The sequence below is a fragment of the Nelumbo nucifera genome, chromosome 3, assembly GCF_055504915.1.
Source record: "Nelumbo nucifera cultivar China Antique chromosome 3, China Antique-T2T, whole genome shotgun sequence".
Classification (NCBI taxonomy): Eukaryota; Viridiplantae; Streptophyta; class Magnoliopsida; order Proteales; family Nelumbonaceae; genus Nelumbo; species Nelumbo nucifera.
The window spans coordinates 48707810-48730387 of NC_142651.1; the positions used below are offsets into that span (position 1 = coordinate 48707810).

The following is a 22578-nucleotide window of genomic DNA, read 5'->3' on the forward strand; positions in this document are numbered from 1 at the left end:
AATGTCAACATGATATGCCTGATATGAGGCATATCATATCGTACCGATGAGTATCATAAGCGTATCAGTGGCATATCGTCTGATACACTATCGTATTGGTGGCATATTCACCGATATACTACCATATCAATGGAATAACAGTGGATACACTATTAATTATTGAAAGGCAATAACTAAAAAAAGGGTAAAAAAGGCTTCTAACCGCAAAAGAAACCTTCTTTTCACCCCCAAAAATCTTTAAAACAACAAACCCCATTCTCAAATTGAGATCTGCAAAAAAAAAAAAACACACACACACACACACACAAAAGTGTAAATCATCAAGATTTGTGAAGATTTTTCAATATTAAGAAAATATTGTGAAAATAGTTTTTGTTTTCAAATTTTCTCATAATATATTGTGATTTCTTGTGTTTTTTGTTTAATGCTTGAGAATGGTTAAATATATGTTGATCTTTATTTCTTGTGTTGAAAATCATAGATTGTTTTGGTGTTATGAGTAGATTTATGGATTTTTTCAAAGAAATTTGTGTGTGTGTGTGTAGATATATATATATATATATATATATATATATATAACAAATACCATTTCTTCTTCAATATTTATTTTTTATTTCTATCATTTTTGGATTAAAAATAGATAGTAGTTATTTCAATAAGAACTAATTATTAATTATATTCACTTAGAAGTTATGCTGGTGTATGTTTTATGGTTGGATAGGATATTTAAGCATAGGGTTTTTAATGAAATTTGCAAACTAGATAAAATTACATAAGAAAAATAAACTGATATGTTTTATATGATATGATGATACAATTTTATGATTTCTTTTTAATTAAGAAGCAGAAATTGATATATGATAAAGCCATACAACTTTATGTCAAAATTTTAATTTTTGAATTTTAGTTATTTTTTTAAATAAAAATAAATAAAAAATAACCATTTGATTATTAAAAGAGTTATCACTTTCATTCTTTTGAGTGATTTCTAATTTAGGGAGCTAGATAATTAAATTCTTTCATTGTAGCCTCTTAGAAACAAGAAATATGAATCAAATGTGAAATGCTGAACATGATAGTTAGATACTTGGATAAATTTGAATGTAACATTTAAATGTATTATCATATGCTGATTATGATATTTTTCTTTATAGTTATATATTTATAAGGCTTTATATTTAATGTTATTAATGTATTTTTATGATTTATTAAAGTATCTATAGTGTTTTCATGCGTATTCATGTATATATTGGTTTTTCTTTGATAGATATGCATATCTAAGACGTGTCTTGATATATCTCTTAAAATTGTCTTTTCAATACATTTTCACTTCCGATACTTTAAACCTTGCTTCTAAGCTCATAAATTAAATCCAATGCTATCATATTCAACACCCAAAAAATCCACATACAAAATGCCTCTTTATGATTGTAAAACAAATTATAGGACATAACCTTTTCATCCCCCACCCAACCCAAATCCTGAAAGAAATTTGTGATAAAAAACTAAAGGCTATGTTTTCATAAGCTTCTGTTTCTGAGTTTTGGGATGTGGAAAACAAAAATGGGACAAACTGATTTGAGCATATGATTAGAGTTTCTTCTTCAAATATAGGGTAAATTGTTGAAAACTTCCTGAAGTTTAGTAAATACAATCACCTCCCCTGAACTTTCTAATACAGTTGCAAGTTAACCCTCTTTAATAGAATCTTCTAAACAAAGGCATGGAAATATCCAAAACACCCATGTAGTTACTATTGAGGCTGGTTTCTATGGGAGAAAAACAATACAAACTTTATGAACAACAAAAACAAAGGGAATTTAAAGTTGTAGTTTTACCTTTTAAGTGATTGATATGAAGGGCAAATTTGGAAAATAAACCAATTTCAGAAAAGATATTGGAAGGGTTTGGGGTAGTGATCCATATGAAGAGAATTTTGGAAAATGAACATTTTTGTTAAAAGTAACTGCATAGGTATTTTAGACATTTTATGCTTTTTTTTAGAATATTCTATCAAAGGGGGTCTACTTACAACTATGTCAGAAAGTTCAGGAGAGGTGATTGCAATTGCCAAACTTCAGGGGATGTTCCAGTAATAGCGAAAAACTTCAGGGGAGGTGTTAGCAATTTACCCTAAAATATAATCTAAAGCAAGGTTTGAAGTATCAAAATTCTTGATAGAAATATTTGTATATGGATTCAATGTTTTTTTTTTCTTTTTGTTTTTTTGTTTTTTTTTTTTTTTGATTTGAGAGTTTCTTTGGAGATTATCAAGTGACCTTTTTTAAGAATCTTTCTCTCTCTCTCTCTCTTTATATATATATATATATATATATATATATATATATACTAATACGTTTCGATATTTTGAACCTTGATCTAAAATGTTATATATATATATACTAATACATTTCTAAGCCCAAAAACACAGCCTAAAATTGGAACTTACCCACTGTGAAGTTATGAAGGGATTGTTTTCCCATTCTTTGTCTCCCTAAACTTTCAGCAAGACGGCAAGACCGCAAGATAGGTTTAGATCTTTCAATATGTGAAATCCTAATAGATAAACCATGTCAAACATAATATAGAACGTTGTAAGGCATCCTATCTTATCATGCCATGCCATGTATTATGTATACTGGAATGATATTTAAGATGCTGAAATTATATTCATTACATTTACATCATTTAAAATCTATACCCTAATTCAATACATAACCACAACAAATTATATATTATATATTTATACGTATATTACACATTATGTATGTATGTAGGTATGTTAAATTTAGGTCGAGCTTGGATGCAAAATTAATGCCGGGGCCTGAAAATTTCTGTCAGAGTGTCAATTGGGCTGGATTGGACCAAATCCGGTCCAGTCCAATATGAATCCATTACAGATGGATCAAGTCCAATCCAATTTGATGAATACTCTGGATCATTTTGGGCTAATCAAATTCAATGTCTGGACCATCCAATCTGTTTAAATTGGTTTTAATTTAGATTGATTCCGACCCAAACCTGGTCCATTGACACCCGTATTCTTATCTTCTATCAATGGACCAGATATTAGTTCAATCCGACCCTATCTAATATAAATCTATTACGGATGTACTAGGTCCAATCCAATCCAATAAATACTTTGGACCACAAGTCTAGACTGGTCCAATTCAATATGTCTTATTGGTCCGTCCAATCTGTTCAAATTGATTTTGATTTGGACCGGATCAAACCCAAAACCAGTCCATTGACACCCCTATTATCACACTCATTGTAAAGCAAATATAATATCCAAGGAAATCCTTCGAGGGAAGACAAATAATTTCAGTGTAGGAGAATTAATCTCTGGTCGAGAATAATATCATGAGGAAGAAATTAGAAAGAATGGCAATTCATATCCAGTTAATCCTCCTCCAAATTGATAGAATCCTTGAACTTTCCATACAAAATTTTCTTTAGCTCAGCCATCTCCGCAAGCACTGAATCCTTCTCTTCTTCCAGCTTCCCTAAGTTCTTACTAGTCACCTCTTTCATCTGCTCTATCCTGCTCTCTACTTCTTCATTTGGCATATGAACAAAGACCTCTCCTATTTGGAATTTCATCACATCATCATCAGTGAGGATCAATTCATTGCTTGCATCCTCCAGATTCTCATTTGTTTCCTGCAGTAGAGCATTGACAACAAAGTTATTTGAGAAGCATCTGAAGAAAATGGGAACAATACAAATGATCATTTAATAATAATGACAACAACAACATCATTATTATTGTTATTGATCTTAATACTGCTTCTGTAAAAGAAGTAATCTGGTTATCTGTTCATCCTTCTTTTCTTTTTGAGTAGCAGTTATCTATTCATCTACCAACACAAAATTGTATTCAGTTAGATTTCAGTGATTTGATGAATAATGACTTTAATTAAATAAACCCACAGGCATAGTCGTAGAAATAGCAACGAAGAAAATTTCTGAGTTCGAGAAACTATGGATGACACAAAACAGTGTTAGCATGAGCAGAACTCTCTTATAAGTATTGGAAAAGCTAGAATAACGGAAAGTTGGGAGAATATGCCCAAAAAATGATAGAGTCATACTTCTCTTCCTCAATAAAGCATGGAGTTGCAACAAACTCAATAGGAAGCCTTCAATGAAGTTATCATGAAAATGGGGAAAGATCATCGAGCATCACACTGCAGCAAAAAAATAAAAATTAAAAAAAAGAAGGTGCTTCTGAGTGGAACCCAGAAATGGTTTCATGTGCTTGCCCATGTCAACTCTCTGCCAAATAGCATAAAAGAAGTCTTAAGGGTATATAACTACTGACTTTCATTCATAAGTCATAATATGGTATGGAAGGTCCAGATTGCCAATGCTGGCCTTATGTGTGGCAGAAAACCACATGACTGCATAATTGAAAAACAAGAACAGACAAGAAAGAAAAGCAAGGGGAAGGAGGAAGGAAGGCACATTCTAAATTTCTAATACCTTCCATGTCAGATCTATGTTCTTCCAAATGGTGCAATTCTTTTTCCGAGCAATACAACCCACTGATTTTTGAAAGTTCTTTTTTTATCAATAACGAGTAAATTTATTAGAAAAATGATCTATAACGAATTTTGAAAGTTCTACTTAGGAAACAAATACTAAGATACAAGTCTTTTTTTTCTTGGGCCGCAGACATACAAACATGTGTGTATGCATCACTTTGTTAGTAATGACGATTAAAGATCCTTTCCCACCCAACACTGTTTCTACTTTTTTTTTTCTTTTTACTACATTTGAAACTACAGTGAATTACATAAGATATTGATAAACCAATTAAAATTAAGCCTATCCCTTTGTGGCACAAGCTAGACAGTTATACAAAAAATATTTAGGTAAGGACAACCACATTCTATCTGAAGTCTCAAAACTCTGGATTAAGCAAACTCATTTGATACCCCAATAACAGATTATCTCATTTTTGTTTCTCTTAACCTTTCAGGAATGAAATTGATGTTGATCGTATGGGTTCAAAAACCATGGAAAACTAAAATTAACTCATTTGTCAAGTCTAACAGACAGTCAGACACCTCCTAAGAATGTCAAGCCCATGATGACCATTGAATCTAATTATTTGAATGACCTAAAGACTTTGAGGATCTGGAATCAGTACAAAGAAAATCTGGGACCAACAACACATGGACACACAGAACACCTAGTTGATGCAGCCAACTAAAACCACTCGATTAAAACTTAATGTACCTATTGGGGACTCAATTTTCCTAAACTTTCCTTTCGGATAGTCAAGGTGCCGAACCCAGACACCAAATTCACTTGTTCATTAGCTCTCAATTCAGGAACTGATAGCTGTCTCTTGTCTGGCTAGAAAAATGAAGAACAGTTAGAAAATTCGTCCAGTTTACTTTCATTTCCCTCTATATCAAAATACAGTAAAAAGAAAAAAAAGAAAAGCTCTTAACAAGGTCAAACCATGTATGGGTTTGGCTGACGGTGAAATCTCAGTTGAGATTATCCTCTTAGGTTAGGTGTACCTTAGCAATCTTGATCTCTTCCTCAAGCTCGTGAAACCTGTTGTTTAATCTTCCGAATCTGTTTATATTCTGTTGATCCTCCCATGTCACTTCGGTGCCCGATCCTCCGCCCTTCAAATTATACCAGTAATTTCAGACCCACGAAGAACATGTAAAAAAGGAAAATAAGACAAAATAGGAAGAAAAGAAGACCAGAAACCAGAGTTTTATGGGTTTGCCTGTTGCATCCTGGATTCAACTTCAACGGGAGAAGGCAACAGCAGCAGTAGTCAGCAAGCGAGACTGTGAGAGTGAGGGCAACCTAAAATTGTAAAAAACCTATGACGCAGAATAAAAGTAGAGGGTATTAATCAATGACCAAGGAAATAGGTTTGATTTCTTAAGCAAAATTTTGGTTGAACAAAACGTATAATTTGTATTAATCAATTCATAATATACATTTGAGGGATTTTCCATTGATGGGTTGAGTTTGTTTATTAAGTTATTTATTTTTGTCATGCTACAGCCAAAAATGGAAACCATTTGATAATGTTTTTTTTAATGTTTATTTTAAGAATCTTTTGAAGAATATTTCTATTCTTCTAAGGGTTTATTTGGGTCATAGTCAGAATCAGAATTAGAATTGGAATCAAAATTCTTCAAAATGGGAATGGGAATGGTTACAAGAATGGATGGGAATTAAAATCAGCAGAAGTAAAATTTCATTCCTAAGAAAAAGGACAGGAAAATGACCATTCCAACAGAAATGGGAATGGAATTTTAATTCCATCCAACCAAACAGTTGGAATCAGAATAATCCGATTCCAATTCCAGACTCCTATTCCCGTGAACCAAACTGGGCCTGAGTTCTGAAAGCTGAGAAACCCACATTTGCAACGACAGTGTGCGCTAAAACAAAGCCTTTGATTCGTTATCATGGCCCTACATTAAATTAGATGAAGTGACTTCTACATCTAATGGCATGATTTTCCAGTGTTGTAGCCAAAGTGAAACTGAGAAGTGTAACTTTAAAAATTAAACCATGGTTTGTATCACAAGAGACAAGATATTGGTATCAAAAAGTTGTATATTCTACCAAGGTTCTATAAGAGTGTTTTCTTTGTAGATTTCTTTCATTTTTTTGTGTGAAAAGAGGTGGGAAATCATTTTTATCAAATTAAATCCAAACACCATCTTAATCAAATCCACTTTTTTTTTTAGATAATCAAATCCACTTAAAAAGGGAGCATTACTGATATGGGCACTCCTGAATTTTCGGTTATAAATAGGAAATGTAGAATGTTATTTTCGCAAAATCCTCAATGGCAACTTATGCCCAATTAGTTCTCAAAGCGCTTTTCAAGCATCAAACAGGCTTTATAAGGTTCGTTGATATGTTGGGATTATTAATGGTGGATGGCACCAAATACCTTTTAGGAATTTTTGAACTGCAATCCCTCTCAGAAATTGAATTTGCAGCCCCCTCCTAGTCTATTGCCCGTGAATTTGGCATCAATCTACAGGTAGGATTCAGTCCACTCCTAGTCTAGTAGTAATTCCACTTAGGGGTGGATTGAATGGTAAAAACACCCCTAGGGTGGAGCTACTAGCAGACTAGGAGGTGACTGTAATTTCAGATTTCTGAGGGGGAGTATCTACTTATCCCAAAAATAACAACAAGCTTTCTATTAATTGCTATCACTGCTCGGATAACTTCACCAAACATATTTATTTTTCCCTTGTTTTTTGTACATTTTACAATGTCAAAGTATATATTCTTTTTCTTTTTTCATATTTTATTTTATTTAACTAATCATTTGTCCATGGGGATATTAGAGAATATGATTTTAGAGGCCAAGTTTGGAGAAAGAATATAAAGAAACTTTTCTGTTATTTCTGTTTTCGATTCATCAAATTGAAGTAACATGAAAGGGATTTGCGGAATGTGCCAAACCTAAGACTTGAAGGGTGTTTGGTATGGTCGTTCAAGACAAGGTTCTAAATATCGATACGCCGGTAGGGGCGTATCGGGCAGTATCGATACTGTTTTTTTACTTTTTTTTTCAAAACCAGTTCAGGGGGACCGGTTTAAGTCTCCTCCATCCCCTGAATCGGTCAGTACCCTGATACACCCTCTATAGGGGCGTATCAAGGTGCTCCCAATACAATACGGGCCAATACATGCCGATACTTTGAACCTTGGTTTAAAAGTGCCCCATTTGCTCGATGCACAACCTATTGAACAATTGCCATGTCAATGGTAAGGTCATCTAGGTCGATGGATGGCCAAACACACATCATTTTGGACATTTTCTCTTCTTCATGCATGTCAATCAAATAATTTTGGAAAAACAATCAATTATTAAAATTCATATATTTATAAAATTAACAATAATTATATATATACCCCTCTCAAGACACCCATATGGCTGGGATCAACATAGAATAACAAAAAAAAATCCTTTCTAAGATTTGTTTATATTTTCCTAACATATATATATATATATATATATATATATATATATATATATATATATTGGAAGAAATTATAAGGATTTTTCATATCTGAATATCTGATTATAGCGCTGTCCATGGATCAGGTATGAGGTCAAAGTACGGTCCTAATTGTCTCAAAAGTCCAAGGTTCAAAGTATCGTTACATATCGGCCGATACATATCTTTCTGGGACCCTTCCGGTACGCCCCTACAGTGGATGTATCGGGGGTCTGACCGGTTCAGGGGATGGAGGGGTCCTAGACTGGCTCCACTGAACTAGTTTTGAAAAAAAAAAAAAAGTAAAAAAACAAGTATCAGAACACCCGATACACTCCTACCGGCGTATCGGGCGTATCGATATTTTGAACCTTGCTCAAAACAACCAAAAGATCAAAAACCAATCCTGACCCAATGTCAAGACACGAATTGCAGACCTATCTGTCGGGTCTACCCGACCCATCGACAGCCCTGCCTGATTGCCAACCTTGGGACTTCTCAGCAGAGACATTTTTCTATGGAATAATCAATCAGCTTAACTTTGCTCCTCCCCCACTCAAACCACCACAAGAGAGTGAAGCCACATAAACGTCAACAGAAGGTGCCAACAAAACTGCATTTAGAGCATGACAGCTATGAAGGGAGAACTCAGAACTTGGTCGCATATGCATAATAATCCATTACCTGTAGATTACTTTTGTGGTAACAAAGATAACAATGATTAATTTTGTTAGACACCTAACAAGAAGAAAGAATAGAAAGCGTAAGAGTACATGAACAGGTTGGAGACATATATCACATCTGACACACTTACGCATGACATGTTGGTAACAAACACATAAATAAACCGTAGAACCCATTCTAAGAAGCATCTTTGATCCAATAACCTGGATTGAGTCAAGTCTCAAGATCCAGAGAGCCTTATTGAATATGGGAACGAAGAATTAGCGAGGCAACAAAGGGTATCAAGGGGGCTGAGACTTTCGAGCATAGGCCAAAACCATCACAAAATCTTTGGCTGATGTACCCACAGATGCAGTTTCTCTTCGTGATGCAGATGTTGTCCATCGCCACAGATCTACTAAGTCATGCAGTTGCAATGTCGGGTCTACTGGTTGGCCCCGGCACATGATCTCAATCTATAAGACAATCAACCAAAGAATCAGTGGGTATTTGGTAAGACAAAGATAAACAAAACAATCTCTTGTTCACATGAAACATATCAACCTATATGCAAAGTCAAACTCATGTTTCCGTGTGAATGAATAGTCTAAAAGGAGGTTTCAGCATTTTACTGCATACCCAAGGATTTATTGTAGAGTAAAGAACAAAAAAATGTAGAGTATAGATTAACCCTTCCTTGAAACAGCCTGTTTTTATATTCAAATCTCAAGTTAGTTTTCATATCAGATGAGAAAAGAACACATACTAATATGTTGGGAGATTTTCCTTGGAAAGATAAACACCTGTGACTTACTGCAGAAAAGGAGGCCAAACAAAAATGCCTTTCCTCCTCATATGTGCATCCTATGCAAAGAAACTGGTGAATCTATTTCCCATATCTTTATTTCCTGCCCTTTTGTGCTTTTGTATTGGGAGCATCTTTGTTCTCTCTTTGGGTGCAGGTGGTTTCCCCCTCAAGATGCGGTGGGTCTCTTAGACCGAACATCTTTAGACAGCCAAAGAGGAAGGATTTTGTGGAGAACAGTAAGGGTGGATTTGGACCATATAGGAAGAAAGGAATGGAAGGATTTTTCAATGAGGAGCAGATCTGAATTGGAATTTTTTTTTTGATAATTGAAAATTAATTCAATAATCAAAGGGTAGAACTGTTACAAATAAGCCCAGAGAGAGGCTTGAGGTGCAACCTCACTCTTAAGAAAATCACAATTACATGAAAAATACAAAACTCACCAAAAGAGAGATTAAACAATTACAAAACTTCCCGGAACAGAGAATCTCTGTTAATGTTTTGCAAGAGTATCAGCCATCTTATTATCTAACCTTCTTACCCATTGGATCTTCACTGTCATATTCCTTGTAAACCAAACAACCTTCTTAAGGAGGTCTCTGAATCCCCAGACAGTCGAATCCGGATCCAGTAACCATCCCACAACGATCTGGGAATCACCTTCAATTATCAGCCTTCCTATACCAAGTTGACTGACTTGCTGAATCCCCTATACAGCAGCTAGTAGTTCAGCTTTGGTAAGAGTCTCCTAAGCCAACTAGGCCTGGGAATAAAGCTAAAACATTTCTGTCCTTATCTCTCAAGACTCTTCCTATGCCATAGGGGCTAAGGGTTACCTTGGCTGCTTCCATCAAAGTTTAGTTTAACAAAATCCTCAGCAGGAGGGATCCAATCTGCAACATAACTCTGTTTTGAGGATGAAGTGCTAGCCACTGTTGACCAATTCCTCCAGAAGTCATCAAAGGAAAAGAGTTGGGCCAAGTTTGTTGTTCTTAACCAGTTTATTGCCCTTATTATTTTGCAGTCCTTCAATTCAGAAAGACTTCTCTCTTTATTGTGGAAGATTCTAGTGTTCCTCTCCTCCCAAATAGTCCATAAGGAAACCACCCTAATGCACCTCCACATCAGTCTTCCTCTTTTGGATTGCCTACGGAGGACTGAGGGTTTAAACAGCTGAGAGACCTGCTGGCAGCAACCACCTGCAACCGAAAAGGGCAAAAATCCACAAGCAGATAGCTGTAGCAACAAGGCAAGATAAAAACAAGTGAAAGCAATCCTAACCATTGGATTGCGAAGAGAACACCAATTTGGGGACAAGCACAAATAAGGCCTTTTCTTCTGCACCATGTCCAAAGTATTAACCTTCCCAAGGAATACTTCCCAACAAAATATAGACTTTCGGGGGGATAGGCTTAGTACAAACTTCCTTAACTGGAAAGGGAGAAGAGATAGGGGACATGCAAAGGATTTTGAAAAAGGAACCTTAGGAGAAGGGGACCAAATCCTTTCATCTGACTTAATGGGGGGTCCTTGTGGCATGAGGTTATAGATCTGAATTGGAAGTTTTGGATGCAGTAAAAAGTTGCACATTGGATGAAGATTTTAGAAGCCTCTCAAGTATTCTCACTGAATGACATTTTGAGAACTGGCAAGGAAGTGGCACTTTTGGCTCAAGAAAGAAAAGAAAATCATGGAATGGAGACCTCCGGCAACCAACTTTGTAGAACTTAACTTTGATGGAAGCTTTATAGGCAATCAAGGTATGGCTGGGTTAGGAGGGGTCTTCTGCGACTTAGAGAGCAAGGTAGTAGCTTTATTTTCAGGACCTCTTGAGCATGTGATTCATTGACAGTAGAATTGATGGCCTTACTCCATGGTGTAAATTTTGCAAAGCAGCTTGGGTCCCATCAATTGGAAGTGGAAGGGGACTCTCAGATGGTCATTTCTCAGACAAGATGTAATACCCAAATCCCTTGGAAGTAGACACACACCTTTTGGAAGATTGAAAGTATAACAAGGGAGCTGTCACTTCTAAATGGGTGAGGAGAACTGCTAATGGGATGGCGGATACTCTAGCTAAACAAGGTGCTTTTCGACATCAAATGTTTTGGGCAAAATTGTAATCGTTTGTTTGTTTGGGGTGGAGAATATTAATACCTTGATGTAACTTCAATATTTCCTTAATAAAATTCCTTTTGCTGACCAAAACGCAAAATAATAATAACATATACTAATAACCCTTGCATTTGATAAGAGATATTTTGGTCACAACCACCATCTGTTAAGAATTTAGATGCACTGTATAACTTCCTGCAAGAGTTTTGACATGGTTATGAAAAATAATTTAAGATAGACCTAGAAAAGGATGAAGTCATGGCAATCCAAATGGAATAGAAGATCAAACCAGATCCATCTACCTTATTTATCTATCTTCTGTTCCTTAATTATATCAATTCTCAAGCTAAATCTCTTTCCCTGGAAAACTCTTATACAGAGAGGCCAGTTGCAATGAAATTCACCTCCATCAAAACACTTTCTCTCTCCCAAGAAACCATTTCTTCTTAAAAAGTTTTTTCACTAATCCTCTTGGCAAATCAAACTCTAAACCAACTACAGGCCATCTCTTTTGATTTTTTTTTTCTTTTTACCCAATTGGTTTTACCATTTTTTAGATGGGCAATCCATTTGGTTTACCATATCCAATTTTTACCAATAACTGTAACTTTGATTAATTAAAGATGATATAAAAAGTACAAAATTTTACAAATGAGCTTAAAACATTTGAAACTCGCCCAACCCCTTGTTTTTCCAAGGCATCAGCCATGGTGTTACCGATCCATTGAATTCTTACATCCATACCCCTAGTTATCCATTTAATCTTCTTTAACTTATTTTTATACATCCAAAAGTCATTCCCTTTGTTTTGCAGCCACTTAATCACCAGTTGAGAATTCCCTTCTATAATTAGCTTGTGCACATCTAACTCCTTTGCTTTGATTACCCCTTCTACAATTGCCATTTCAGCCCTCAATGAATCTCCAATTCCAATCAGACTTGAGAAGAGTGCAACCACTTGACCTAACTCATTTCTAAACCAGCCTCCTACACCTGAGGGGCCTGGGTTCCACCTACTACTGCCATCAAAGTTCAGTTTTATGTACCCCAGTCAGTGGTGTCGAAGACATACTAATTTGGGGTTTGAAAGATGACGAGTTAGCGACTTCCTATAAAAGTCATCCACTGAGTGTCTGATCACACAAAAATGATCACGCTCCCAAAGCCCATCCTAACAATGTTGTCCCCACATATCTACAGCAAATCTCACAAAATAATGATCTCGCTCCCAAGACTTTCTCCTAATGATCTCATTCTCGTGAATCTACCCCTGATCTTGCAAAATGATCTTGCTCCTAAGCCCCTTCCACAGTCTCGCCCTCGCGAACTCATCCCATTTCTCCTCTAAGAAGATCTACCTCATAATCCCAATCTCACATACAGGGACTCATTCCCAAAGCCGTTCCCATATGCTTAAGCCTGCTTCAAAAATCATCCTGTCTTCTACAATTTCAATCTTGGGACATCAATCTCGTTTCAGTAATATCCTGCACTTAATAATGCTGAGCCTTAACATCTTGGGGGCTAATCTTTCTAAAATTCTTAGAATTTTGGTGTCTAATCTTTCTAAATTTCTTCAGAATTTTGGGGGCGCTAATCTTTCTGAAAATTCCTCAGAATTCTGGGGGCTAATCTTTCTAAAAATTCCTCAGAATTTTTACGGCTAATCATTCTCAATTTTTCTTTTCAGAATTTTCGGGGCTAATGTTTCTAAACTTTTTTAGAATTTTGGGGGGCTAATCTTTCTAAATTTCTTCAGCATTTTGGGGTTCAACATTTCTTGAAAAACTTTTAGAATTAATATTAAAAATACACAGAGTTTGGCAGCTTAGTTGAATCTCTCGCCCCCAAAATGGGAGCTAATGGTTGAGACTTGAGAGCAAGGGTCAAAATACCTGACCTAATTTCTGCTTAATGAATGGCTTCTCTTATTGCTAAGTGCGGGGCTAATCTGAGAGAGTGGATAAGTATAAGGCAATAGTGGGATCACGGTGCCTCATCACGAGTACTTAACAAGTGCAATCTTGCTAAGCCTAGCGAGCTCCTAATACTCACAAAGCTATTCCTTGTATAACATGGGACCTCATATGAAGGAGAATTGTTCTAATCTCTTAGGAGTACAACGTGGGATCTTGTACAAGGTAATTCTGTCTCAGTAGGATTTGCCCAACGCGAGATACTCTATTTTAACGCTCTAAGTGTAGTAGACAAAGGCACTTGTACTGGGACGAATGGTAAAATTGTAATGAAGGCAATATCAAGTTGTGGGAAGACTTATTGAAAAGATTCATGGGAAAGTGGTTCATGATGGGCAGGAAGACGAGTATAGCAGAGCTCAGGAATGTTCACCAAGGTGATGCAGAAGATCTTGCAGCCTATGTCCTGCATCTCAGACAGATTATACAGTTAGTATATGATGTGAAGGAGAAAGATTTTGTCGATGAGTGTGTGAGAGAGTGGATAAGTATAAAGCAACAGTGGGATCACAGTGCCTCATCACGAGTACAAAACAAATGCGATCACGCTAAGCCCAACAAGATCCTTATAAGGGTCTCGCAGAGCTATTCCTTGTATAACATGGTACCTCGTGTAAAGAAGACTTATTCTAATCTCTTAGGAGGAGTACAATGTGGTTGCATGAGATAAATCCATCTCAGGAGGACTCGCCTAATGTGAGATCCTTTATTTCAAATGCTCTAGGTGCAACTGATAGAGGCATTTGAATTGGGACATGTGGCCAAATTGTAATGGAGGCCAGGGAGGTCGTGCTTGATAGTACCTAGTGCCTCCTTAGACACATGTTTCTCTCTGAATGGCCCCCAAGAACATGGGCATAACTTACTTGTGGTCCCCCAGAGGCATGCATCCTTACCCGAGGAAAGCACGAAATTTTTTCCCCGCTTATTCACCTAAAGCGAAGATTCTGAAAAGGTCTGAGCTATGCACGTTGAATGGAAACTATCCCCTATAAATAGGAGACTTAGGTCCTCATTCAAGGATAACTTCTTCCCTAATCTTACTCCAATTCTTATCTCAGGTTTAGACCTTACCCTTTCTTCTCTAGATTTATTGTCCTTCAATCTCTAATGCTTTTCCCTACCCACGGTATTCCAATCCCAACTTTTAGAGCTCTCAGACTATCCTTACCCTGTTGACTTATAGAGTGCATTAAAGGGATGCAACCACACTACAGGGTTCACCTTGAAAGTCTAGGCATTTAGGAGTTCTCCAAATTTTAGGTATTCATTCTAACCAAAGTGTGTCCAAAGGATGATCTCCTATTGCCCAACGTGGATATTTTGATCAACTCAATAGCAAGCCAATAACTATTCTCTTTTCTGGATGCTTACAACAGGCATAACCAAATAAAAATGAACCCTTTAAATGCCCTAACAGCCTTCAAGACAAGACACCAATAGGGAATTTTTACCATAGAGTAATGCCCTTGGCCTTAAGAATGTGGGAGCAACTGACCAAAGATTATGACATGCATTTCCATGATATGATCCATAAAGGGATGGAGTGCTAAGTAGATGATGTAATGCTAAAGGCCAAGAATAGAGAAGATCATGTAGCAATCCTCAGAAAAGTCTTCATAGGGTGTGAAGTTTACAATCTAAGAATGAACCCAAAGAACTGTGTCTTTTGGGTGAAGCGAAGAAAATTCTTAGGGCATAGAGACAACTAGAAAGGGATCACCCTAATGAAACAAAAGTTAAATCAGTTTTAGGCTTGCCACAATCATAGAATGAATCCCAACCGAAAAACTTTTTAGGGAAGGCATCCTATCTTAGGAGATTCATCCCAGGTTTAACAGCAACAACAACCAAGGTTCAAAGTATCAATATGATACACTTCATATCGGGTGTATTATATCATATCTTTAGGGGTCCGATACACCTGTTTACAGGTGTTTTTTGGGAACTCTTTTTCTAATGAATAATATATAAAATTGAAATTTGAAAAAAAAACTAAAAAAAAAAAACATTAAAGGCGCATGGTTTAAAGCCTCACTAATAGAAGTTAAAGAATTCAAACTATACCTAACCTCTAGCCTAGATGAAATAGGATGTCTCATAGCTCAGTAGAATGAGTGTCCAATATACTATGCCAATAGAACTTTGAAATAGGCTGAAAAGAACTACTCACTAATGGAGCAACAAAGTCTGTTTGTAGTTTTTTCTACACAAAAATTCAAGCACTACATCTTAGGTCACAAAGTCTTCTTAATATCCAAGAATGACCCTATAAGATTCTTTGTTGATAGACCACCACTCTCTGGAATGCTAGTCATATGGCTGATGCAGCTAAGTGAGTACTCGATAGAATGTACCCAATTCAGAGCAATAACATGCCAGGTAGTTGCCAGTAGCAAACCTATTAGCAAGACAATACCTGGTGAGTTTGCCAATCATAGTAATAGTAGAAAATGCAGAATAGGTATTAATATTTTGATGAGTTGTTAACCAACAATAGAAGGTATTCTAGTCTTTTTCTATTTTATTAAAGAGATGTTATGTCCTTTTTATTCTACTTTAAGTTGTGTCCCATACTTAAGTAGGGGCACTTTAGTCCTTGTACACATCTTTAAATAATATGGATTGGCTGGGTTGGTTGACTTCTTTACTTAGTCGACTTCTGTTCTCTCCCATCTTTTTCTTCTCTCCATTTTCTCTTGACTCTTAACCTCACTATTTCATGGTATCAGAGCATCAAACAAAGACCCAAAGCCTCAATATCAGAATCATAAACCCCCATGCAGTTCACAAACTCATGCCTACACAAACCCCCAGCGCCACCCAAAAATAAAGGACCAAAATTACATCAATAGGAGTACAACCTTGAACCAAAACTAAAACAGCCCATGGGGGCTAATTTTCCTTCCAAAACCCTCAGAACCTTGGGGGTTGCACTTTTCTTGAAAATTCCTCAGAATTTTAGGGGATAATCATTCTTAAAAATTCCTCAAAATTTTGGAGGCTGAGTTCTGTCAATAATTTCTCAGAATTTTGGAGGCTGATCTTTCATGAAGATTCTTCAAAATTTTGGCAGCTGATTTTCTAATTCCCCTTGAAAATTCTTTGGAGCTTTGGAGTTACATGCAAACCTGGGAAATTTCACACAAGTTCAAAATGATTTTAGAAGCTTCGTTCTCTGAATCTCGCTTCCAAAATAAGGGCTAATAACTGAGAGTAAACCCTCTGCACGCTATTGGGAATCCTAGATAACTGCATCTCTGAAGATCGTCACCTCGTGCAATGCAATAGGTCCTGTTGGATGACTGACACAGACCTAGTGAATCCCCTATAAGAACTTGCTGGTGTTGGCCTCAGTATGTTATTGCGAGTCCTAAACACTACTTCCCAGAGGATCATGGCCTTGCACAAGACAACAGGCCTCACAGCACGACCTTCTCGAACATAAAAGGGACTCACTAACTACAAGTTCTTACCTCTCTTGCATAGGGAGCACCACAGGCACAACTGACACATGCACCCAGATTGTGCCACATGGTGGAATCATGAGAGAGGCTGGGAAGGCTACATGTGCCCGTACTCGGTACTCTCCAGACACATGTCTTCACCTGGTAGCACTCTAGGGCATGGGCAGGATTGTACAGCGGTCCCTTTTAGGAGACGTACCTCACCTGAGAGAGGCTCGGGATTTTTCCGCCATCACCCACGATGCTAGAGAATGTTCTAGAAGGATCCAAGCCATGCATGTCTACATGGCAATCTTCTCCTATAAATAGGAGATTTTGGATCCTGAAAAGGGGACTTGACACACCTTCCCCTTTCCTAATCCTACCTTTTCTGAGACATTCTAGGAGTATCATCCTTGGCATTCGAACCCAACTTTCAGGACCTACAGACTACTCTTTCCTGTCGACTTACAACAGTACAGACATTTGTTGAGATAAATAAAGGAAATAGCCTGAGAGACAGTTATAGAAATTACTTGGATACATAGATCAGCAAATTGTTGGGTTGACTTACTTGCAAAACAGGGGGAAAATAGGAATTCAGTATATTGGGGGTAGAAAGTTAGTAAGAGTAAACAACTACATATATATATATAGTTGTAAACAAAAATAAAAAACAAATGGTGTCATAGCTTAATGTTAACATAGCATTGCTTGTAAATGAGAGGTCATTGGTTCAAATCTATTCACTGTTTTCAATGGTTCATCCAGGTCAATAGCAGGTCAGACAGTGCCTGAAAAATCTCAAAACCAGAAAGCCCACCATTTCCCAAATCCAACAGTCCAACCATCTGGTTCAGTCTGAACTTTGGATTGGAGATCTCATTGTATTGACCGACCACTGAACGTGGATTTTTATTTTTTTCCCTACAGAGATAGGCATTGTATCTCCTTTTCTCTCATCAGTTAGGTCTTCTATCTCTTCTTTCTCTTTTTAGGCTCAGTTTGGAAGGACTACAAATACAAATATGTAGAGTGCAAAACCTTGTATTTTGTATATATTTGTACTGTACATATTTGTATTTGTACTCTTTCCAACTAAGCCTTAATAAAATTTATTTGTACTCCTTTGAGAATATTTATCCATTACATTTTTATTGGTACTGGCTATATTTGCGTTAAAACAAAAGGGTAAAGATAATATATGTTGTCAAACTTGTTAACAATGCCTCCAGCCAACATATGGTAAAAATTTTGACTTGGTATTGCATCTGAGTGGTTCCCCTGTGCAAGTCCCAAGTACTTGAATGCAGGCAATGGCCTAGTCCAGTGGCTCTATGTAACGTGAACATCAATCCACCATGCTGCTTAGGGACTTGGGATGGGTATAGTTTCTATGATATATTCTTAGGTGGATCTATATAGTGGGGATGAGGACTATGGCCATGAGAAGAAGCAACAGAAATAAATTCAAACACCTATGGCAAGAAACCAAAGCAACCTAAGGTTAAAATTCATTCTATGCATCACAACAATCAAAGAAAGCATAGACCATTTTCCCTGCTACTTCTATGTGACTTGTTGTATAGAAATAGCCAAAACAGCTACAGTGAGCTCATTGGCCTCCTTTCTGATGATCAATTATGAATTCACTCACCTCAGCCTCACTAGCAAGATTGAGTTTCTTCACAAGGTACCTCTGTATAAATGAAACAGGCAAATTTCCATCCCTATAACAAAGAATAACAAATTAATATGAGAATTTCAGACAGAAAAAGATATTCATCATTCCAATAACAAGTTAAACTGTTCATCTCCAGACCTTTTGGATAGACAAAGTTGCAAGAAGTAACAAGAAGAAACAGCAGTAACACCAACTGAGACATTGTTGTTGAACTGGTTTATTGCCAGGTCTTATAAAGAAACAGAAAATTCTTTAACCAGAAAGTGGAAGAAGTGAATAAATAATCTTTTAGGCTTTTGTAGTTTGAGGTGTATTGCCATGTATATACATAATTACCATGCTGTACCTTGACATCCCTAAGTTATATATATATATATATATATATATATATATATATATTATTCACCCAGGTGCTTGATACTTTCAGGACTTGCCAATTCCCATTTACTACTTTCTAGCTTCTTGTAAGCATTCTGCCTTCCTAGATTTTCCTAGTTCCTCATCATGCATTGGGACAGGTCTGAGGTCTCAACTTCATTAATGGCCATCTGGCAATCCTGATCATGAAGTTGGGAGTTGAAGTGTAAACTTGGGAGTTGGGAACCAGTATGAATGGTGAGTTGGGTATTGTACTTGCAGAAGAATCTTGAACTGAACAAGATGGTTGATGCAGTTGGGCTGGAACAAACTAACAAAAGACAGAGAGAGAGAGAGAGAGAAAGAGAGGAGAAGGGGTAGAGAAAGAGAAAAGAGAGAAATCCCAAGGAATCACTCCAAGGGGTCCTAGAATCACTCTAGGGTTTGTAGGAATCACTCCATACAGCAAGAGAGCTCTTAAGAAATCTTCATTCATTCATTAGCTTCAAAAGGAAGAGAATGCTGTTCACCATTTTCCTCTTAAGAAATCTTAAGAGTTCTAACAGTATTCCGGGAACATCAATTTATATAGAGTGACTTGTGGCCCGGAATACTGTTCACCATAATTACAAAAATGCCACTCCTTGTCTTGTGCATCAAGAAACACAATAACTTTCTATCTACTAATGCAAATAAACTGAAAATTGAAAGATAAGCCCTACTAGCCCAGGCCCACATATGACTAGTTAAAATGACGAAAATACCCCTGACCAGATCAGTCCAAGTCCCAAGAGTCTTCCCCATGCCAAATCAAAACCTGTTTGTTGGCCTTCTTCTTGCGAGAATAGGCCTTATAATGCCTGGACCGATCCCCATCACTGGTATCTTGGAACTGATCATCCAGCAAGTGGACCTGTAACCAGCAAACTTCCCTTAAGATCTTAAGGGTGGTTTATAACATTAGAACAAAAGGATCTTGGTTAACATATGCATGGTTTTATCAATTTATCCCAGAGAAATCCATCAGTTGAAGTGGATTGACCCATCTTAGATGTTTAGTAGACAAATGATTTTTTATAATTATGGTTTTTCCATTAAATTTAATTTTCTACTAGGTCATCTTTAGATTGGTGAAAAGAGGAATCAGGAGAAGAAAATAATTCTTGTTTTCTTCTACCCTCAATTCTAGGCCATGCTTCATCTTTTTCTCTATTTTCTTCTTCTGAAGAAGAATAAGATAGTAGCATTTGTATGCATGCCAACCTGAAAAGCAAAAGAAAAAAGCAAAGAAAAGAGGAAGAAAAGAAGGGGAAAAGAGGAGAAACAGTAAAGAGAAAGAATAGAGAGAAAGAGAGGGAAGAACAGTCAAGAGAAGTCGATCTCAACTCTTGACAGTTGACCCAGGATCTACTTTCATTCATTAAAGGTCAAAATTACAACTATACACTCAGTAACATAAGCTGAAGATAGAATAGAAGAAATAACAGGGAAAAGACAAATCTGTCCCTGTCAACTAACTTTAACAGTATGAATACAGTCTAATAGATGTACATAAGAAGATTTACATGGTGTACAGAAAGAATGAAAGCCCTGCCCAAAAATTACAATGGCAGGGACCTATTAGTAAACCAAAAAGACCCTCTTAGCCCCAGACCTAGCAAGCCCAACAGCTGTTGAATTCATTTTCCTCTGCATCCACCTTACTTGAGCTTGCAAGGCTGCAGTTTTTCTCTCTATTCTCGTTCGAAAAATGCCCAGTCTCCAGGGACCATTTCCTATCCCTTTAATGCACCTAATTCTGTTTTCTGAGTTCCCTTCAATGTATAATAAGGTTAGGCCCATCTGTATAGAAATTTGTAGGTCCATTAATAGGGAGATGACTCCAACCTCAGCATGAACAATTGGTCAATTGAAGGCCCAAAATATGCTCACTTCACCAAATGATCTCTCTTCTCACCACCCACATAAAACAAGAGATTTTGTTGGAACTGCTTCATATGGACTCTTACTCTGGTTAGATACAGAATACTGACATGAAATATATAGGGAGGTTGGAGAGTATCAATTTCAACAAGGTTATTCCTCCTTTCAAGATGTAGCCTTTCTTCCATGTGGCAAGTCCTTTTTGTGTTTCTCTATGACTAGATCCAAAATTCAAGAACTCTAGAGTTGCCCCCAAGTGGCATACCCAAATAAGTAAACAGCCAATTCTCCATTGTGCATGACAAGATGCTTTTGTACACTTTGTAGATTCCAACCATGCTTCTCTTAGAAAAATTTATGTAGAGGCCCAATACTGCTTCAACAAATTGAATGGCCCATTTCAGATGTATCAATCCTTCTGTGCTAGCTTCACGGAGCATACTAGTGTTATCTGCAAATGCAAGTGGGTGATGTGACTTTTTTTTTATAAATGTGGGTGATGTGAATTTTCTATCTACCTAATCCTGAAGGTTGAGAATTTTATCCTTCTCAATGAAGTGACTAAGAACATATGCCACCAAGGTGAAAAGAAACGAGGATAGAGGACATTTTTCCATAACCCACATTAAGCTCTAAAATATCGTTTTGGAGAGCCATTAATCAATGTCGAGAACCATGCAGAGCTAATGCATCCCCTTATCCATGTAATCCATCTTCTGCCAAATCCAATAAGTTGAAGAATTTTTAGGAGACATTCATTAGGATTATTTGAATTTTACTATCAAGGTATACACTATGATTCATTGGGGGGAAAACTCAAGGGCCTCTAATATTTCCTTCCAATCTTTACTTCCATTCCATAGTTAACAACAAGATGGTCAATCAACTATCATGTTTTTTTTTGTTTTTTGGTCAACAACAGAAACAATTTTATTAATGCAAAGAAGGAACAGATACAATATGGAAGATGGAGGGGTAAACTCTCTTAACCCTCCCCAAAAATAAAATCAAATTACAACACAACCAAGAATAAATTGTCCCTTCCCACCCCTTGTTTTGCAAGTACATCAGCAAAAGAATTAGCACTTCTCTTCATCTATTGTAGCCTTAACTCCATGTCTTGATAAGCTACTTAAACTTCTTCTCACTGACAAATTTCCACAAACCATTCTCCTCTTTTTGTAGCCAACAAATGACCAGCTTTGAGTCACCTTCAACAATCAGCTTTCTGATATTCAATTCTTTTGCTCTTTTTACCCCTTCCATCATTGCCATTACTGCAGCTTTGAGTGAGTCACCTACTCCAACAAAACCCAAAAATAATGCAATTACATTCCCTTCCTCATCAGTAAATACTTCAACATCAGATGGGCCCGGGTTACCTTAACTACTCCCATCAAAATTCAACTTTATGAACTCAGCTTCTGGTGGGGACCAAAGTGGATTCCAGTTTCTGGCCAAAACATCAGCAGAAATACCCTCAAGAATATCCAAGGATTTCACCCAGTGAATCACCCTGACAGTAATGATTTCAAGGATGGATTCTTTGCTTCTTTCCTTTTCAGAAAAAATTCTTCGGTTCCTTTCTTCCCAAATTGTC

The 22578-nt window shown here is 36.7% G+C and overlaps 2 protein-coding genes across 5 annotated transcripts in view; both read right to left on the minus strand.

Annotated features, from left to right (window-relative positions):
- Positions 1 to 3290: 3290 nt before the first annotated feature.
- LOC104609551 (putative prefoldin subunit 4) lies at positions 3291 to 5981 on the minus strand. The gene is made up of 3 exons (XM_010275895.3): positions 5753 to 5981; positions 5535 to 5645; positions 3291 to 3663 (listed from the first exon to the last, which is right to left on the minus strand). The coding sequence occupies exons 1-3, from the start codon at positions 5759 to 5761 to the stop codon at positions 3403 to 3405; spliced, it is 381 nt and encodes a 126-aa protein (XP_010274197.1). The 5' UTR covers positions 5762 to 5981; the 3' UTR covers positions 3291 to 3402.
- Positions 5982 to 8672: 2691 nt separating this feature from the next.
- The window catches only part of LOC104609550 (E3 ubiquitin protein ligase DRIP2-like), a 40130-nt gene continuing 26224 nt past the window's right edge, over positions 8673 to 22578 (minus strand). The window contains exons 7-8 of one of the 4 annotated variants that reach the window (XM_088901081.1): positions 18712 to 18744; positions 8673 to 9145 (exon numbers count right to left, since the gene is read on the minus strand). In XM_088901081.1, coding sequence (XP_088757207.1) covers positions 9115 to 9145; positions 18712 to 18744 — 64 coding nt within the window. In that variant the 3' untranslated portion in view covers positions 8673 to 9114. Of the gene's footprint in view, positions 9146 to 13940; positions 13975 to 18671; positions 18745 to 22578 lie in introns of those variants that run through there. The other 3 variants (XM_010275893.3, XM_088901082.1, XM_010275894.3) reach the window with 3 other exon arrangements.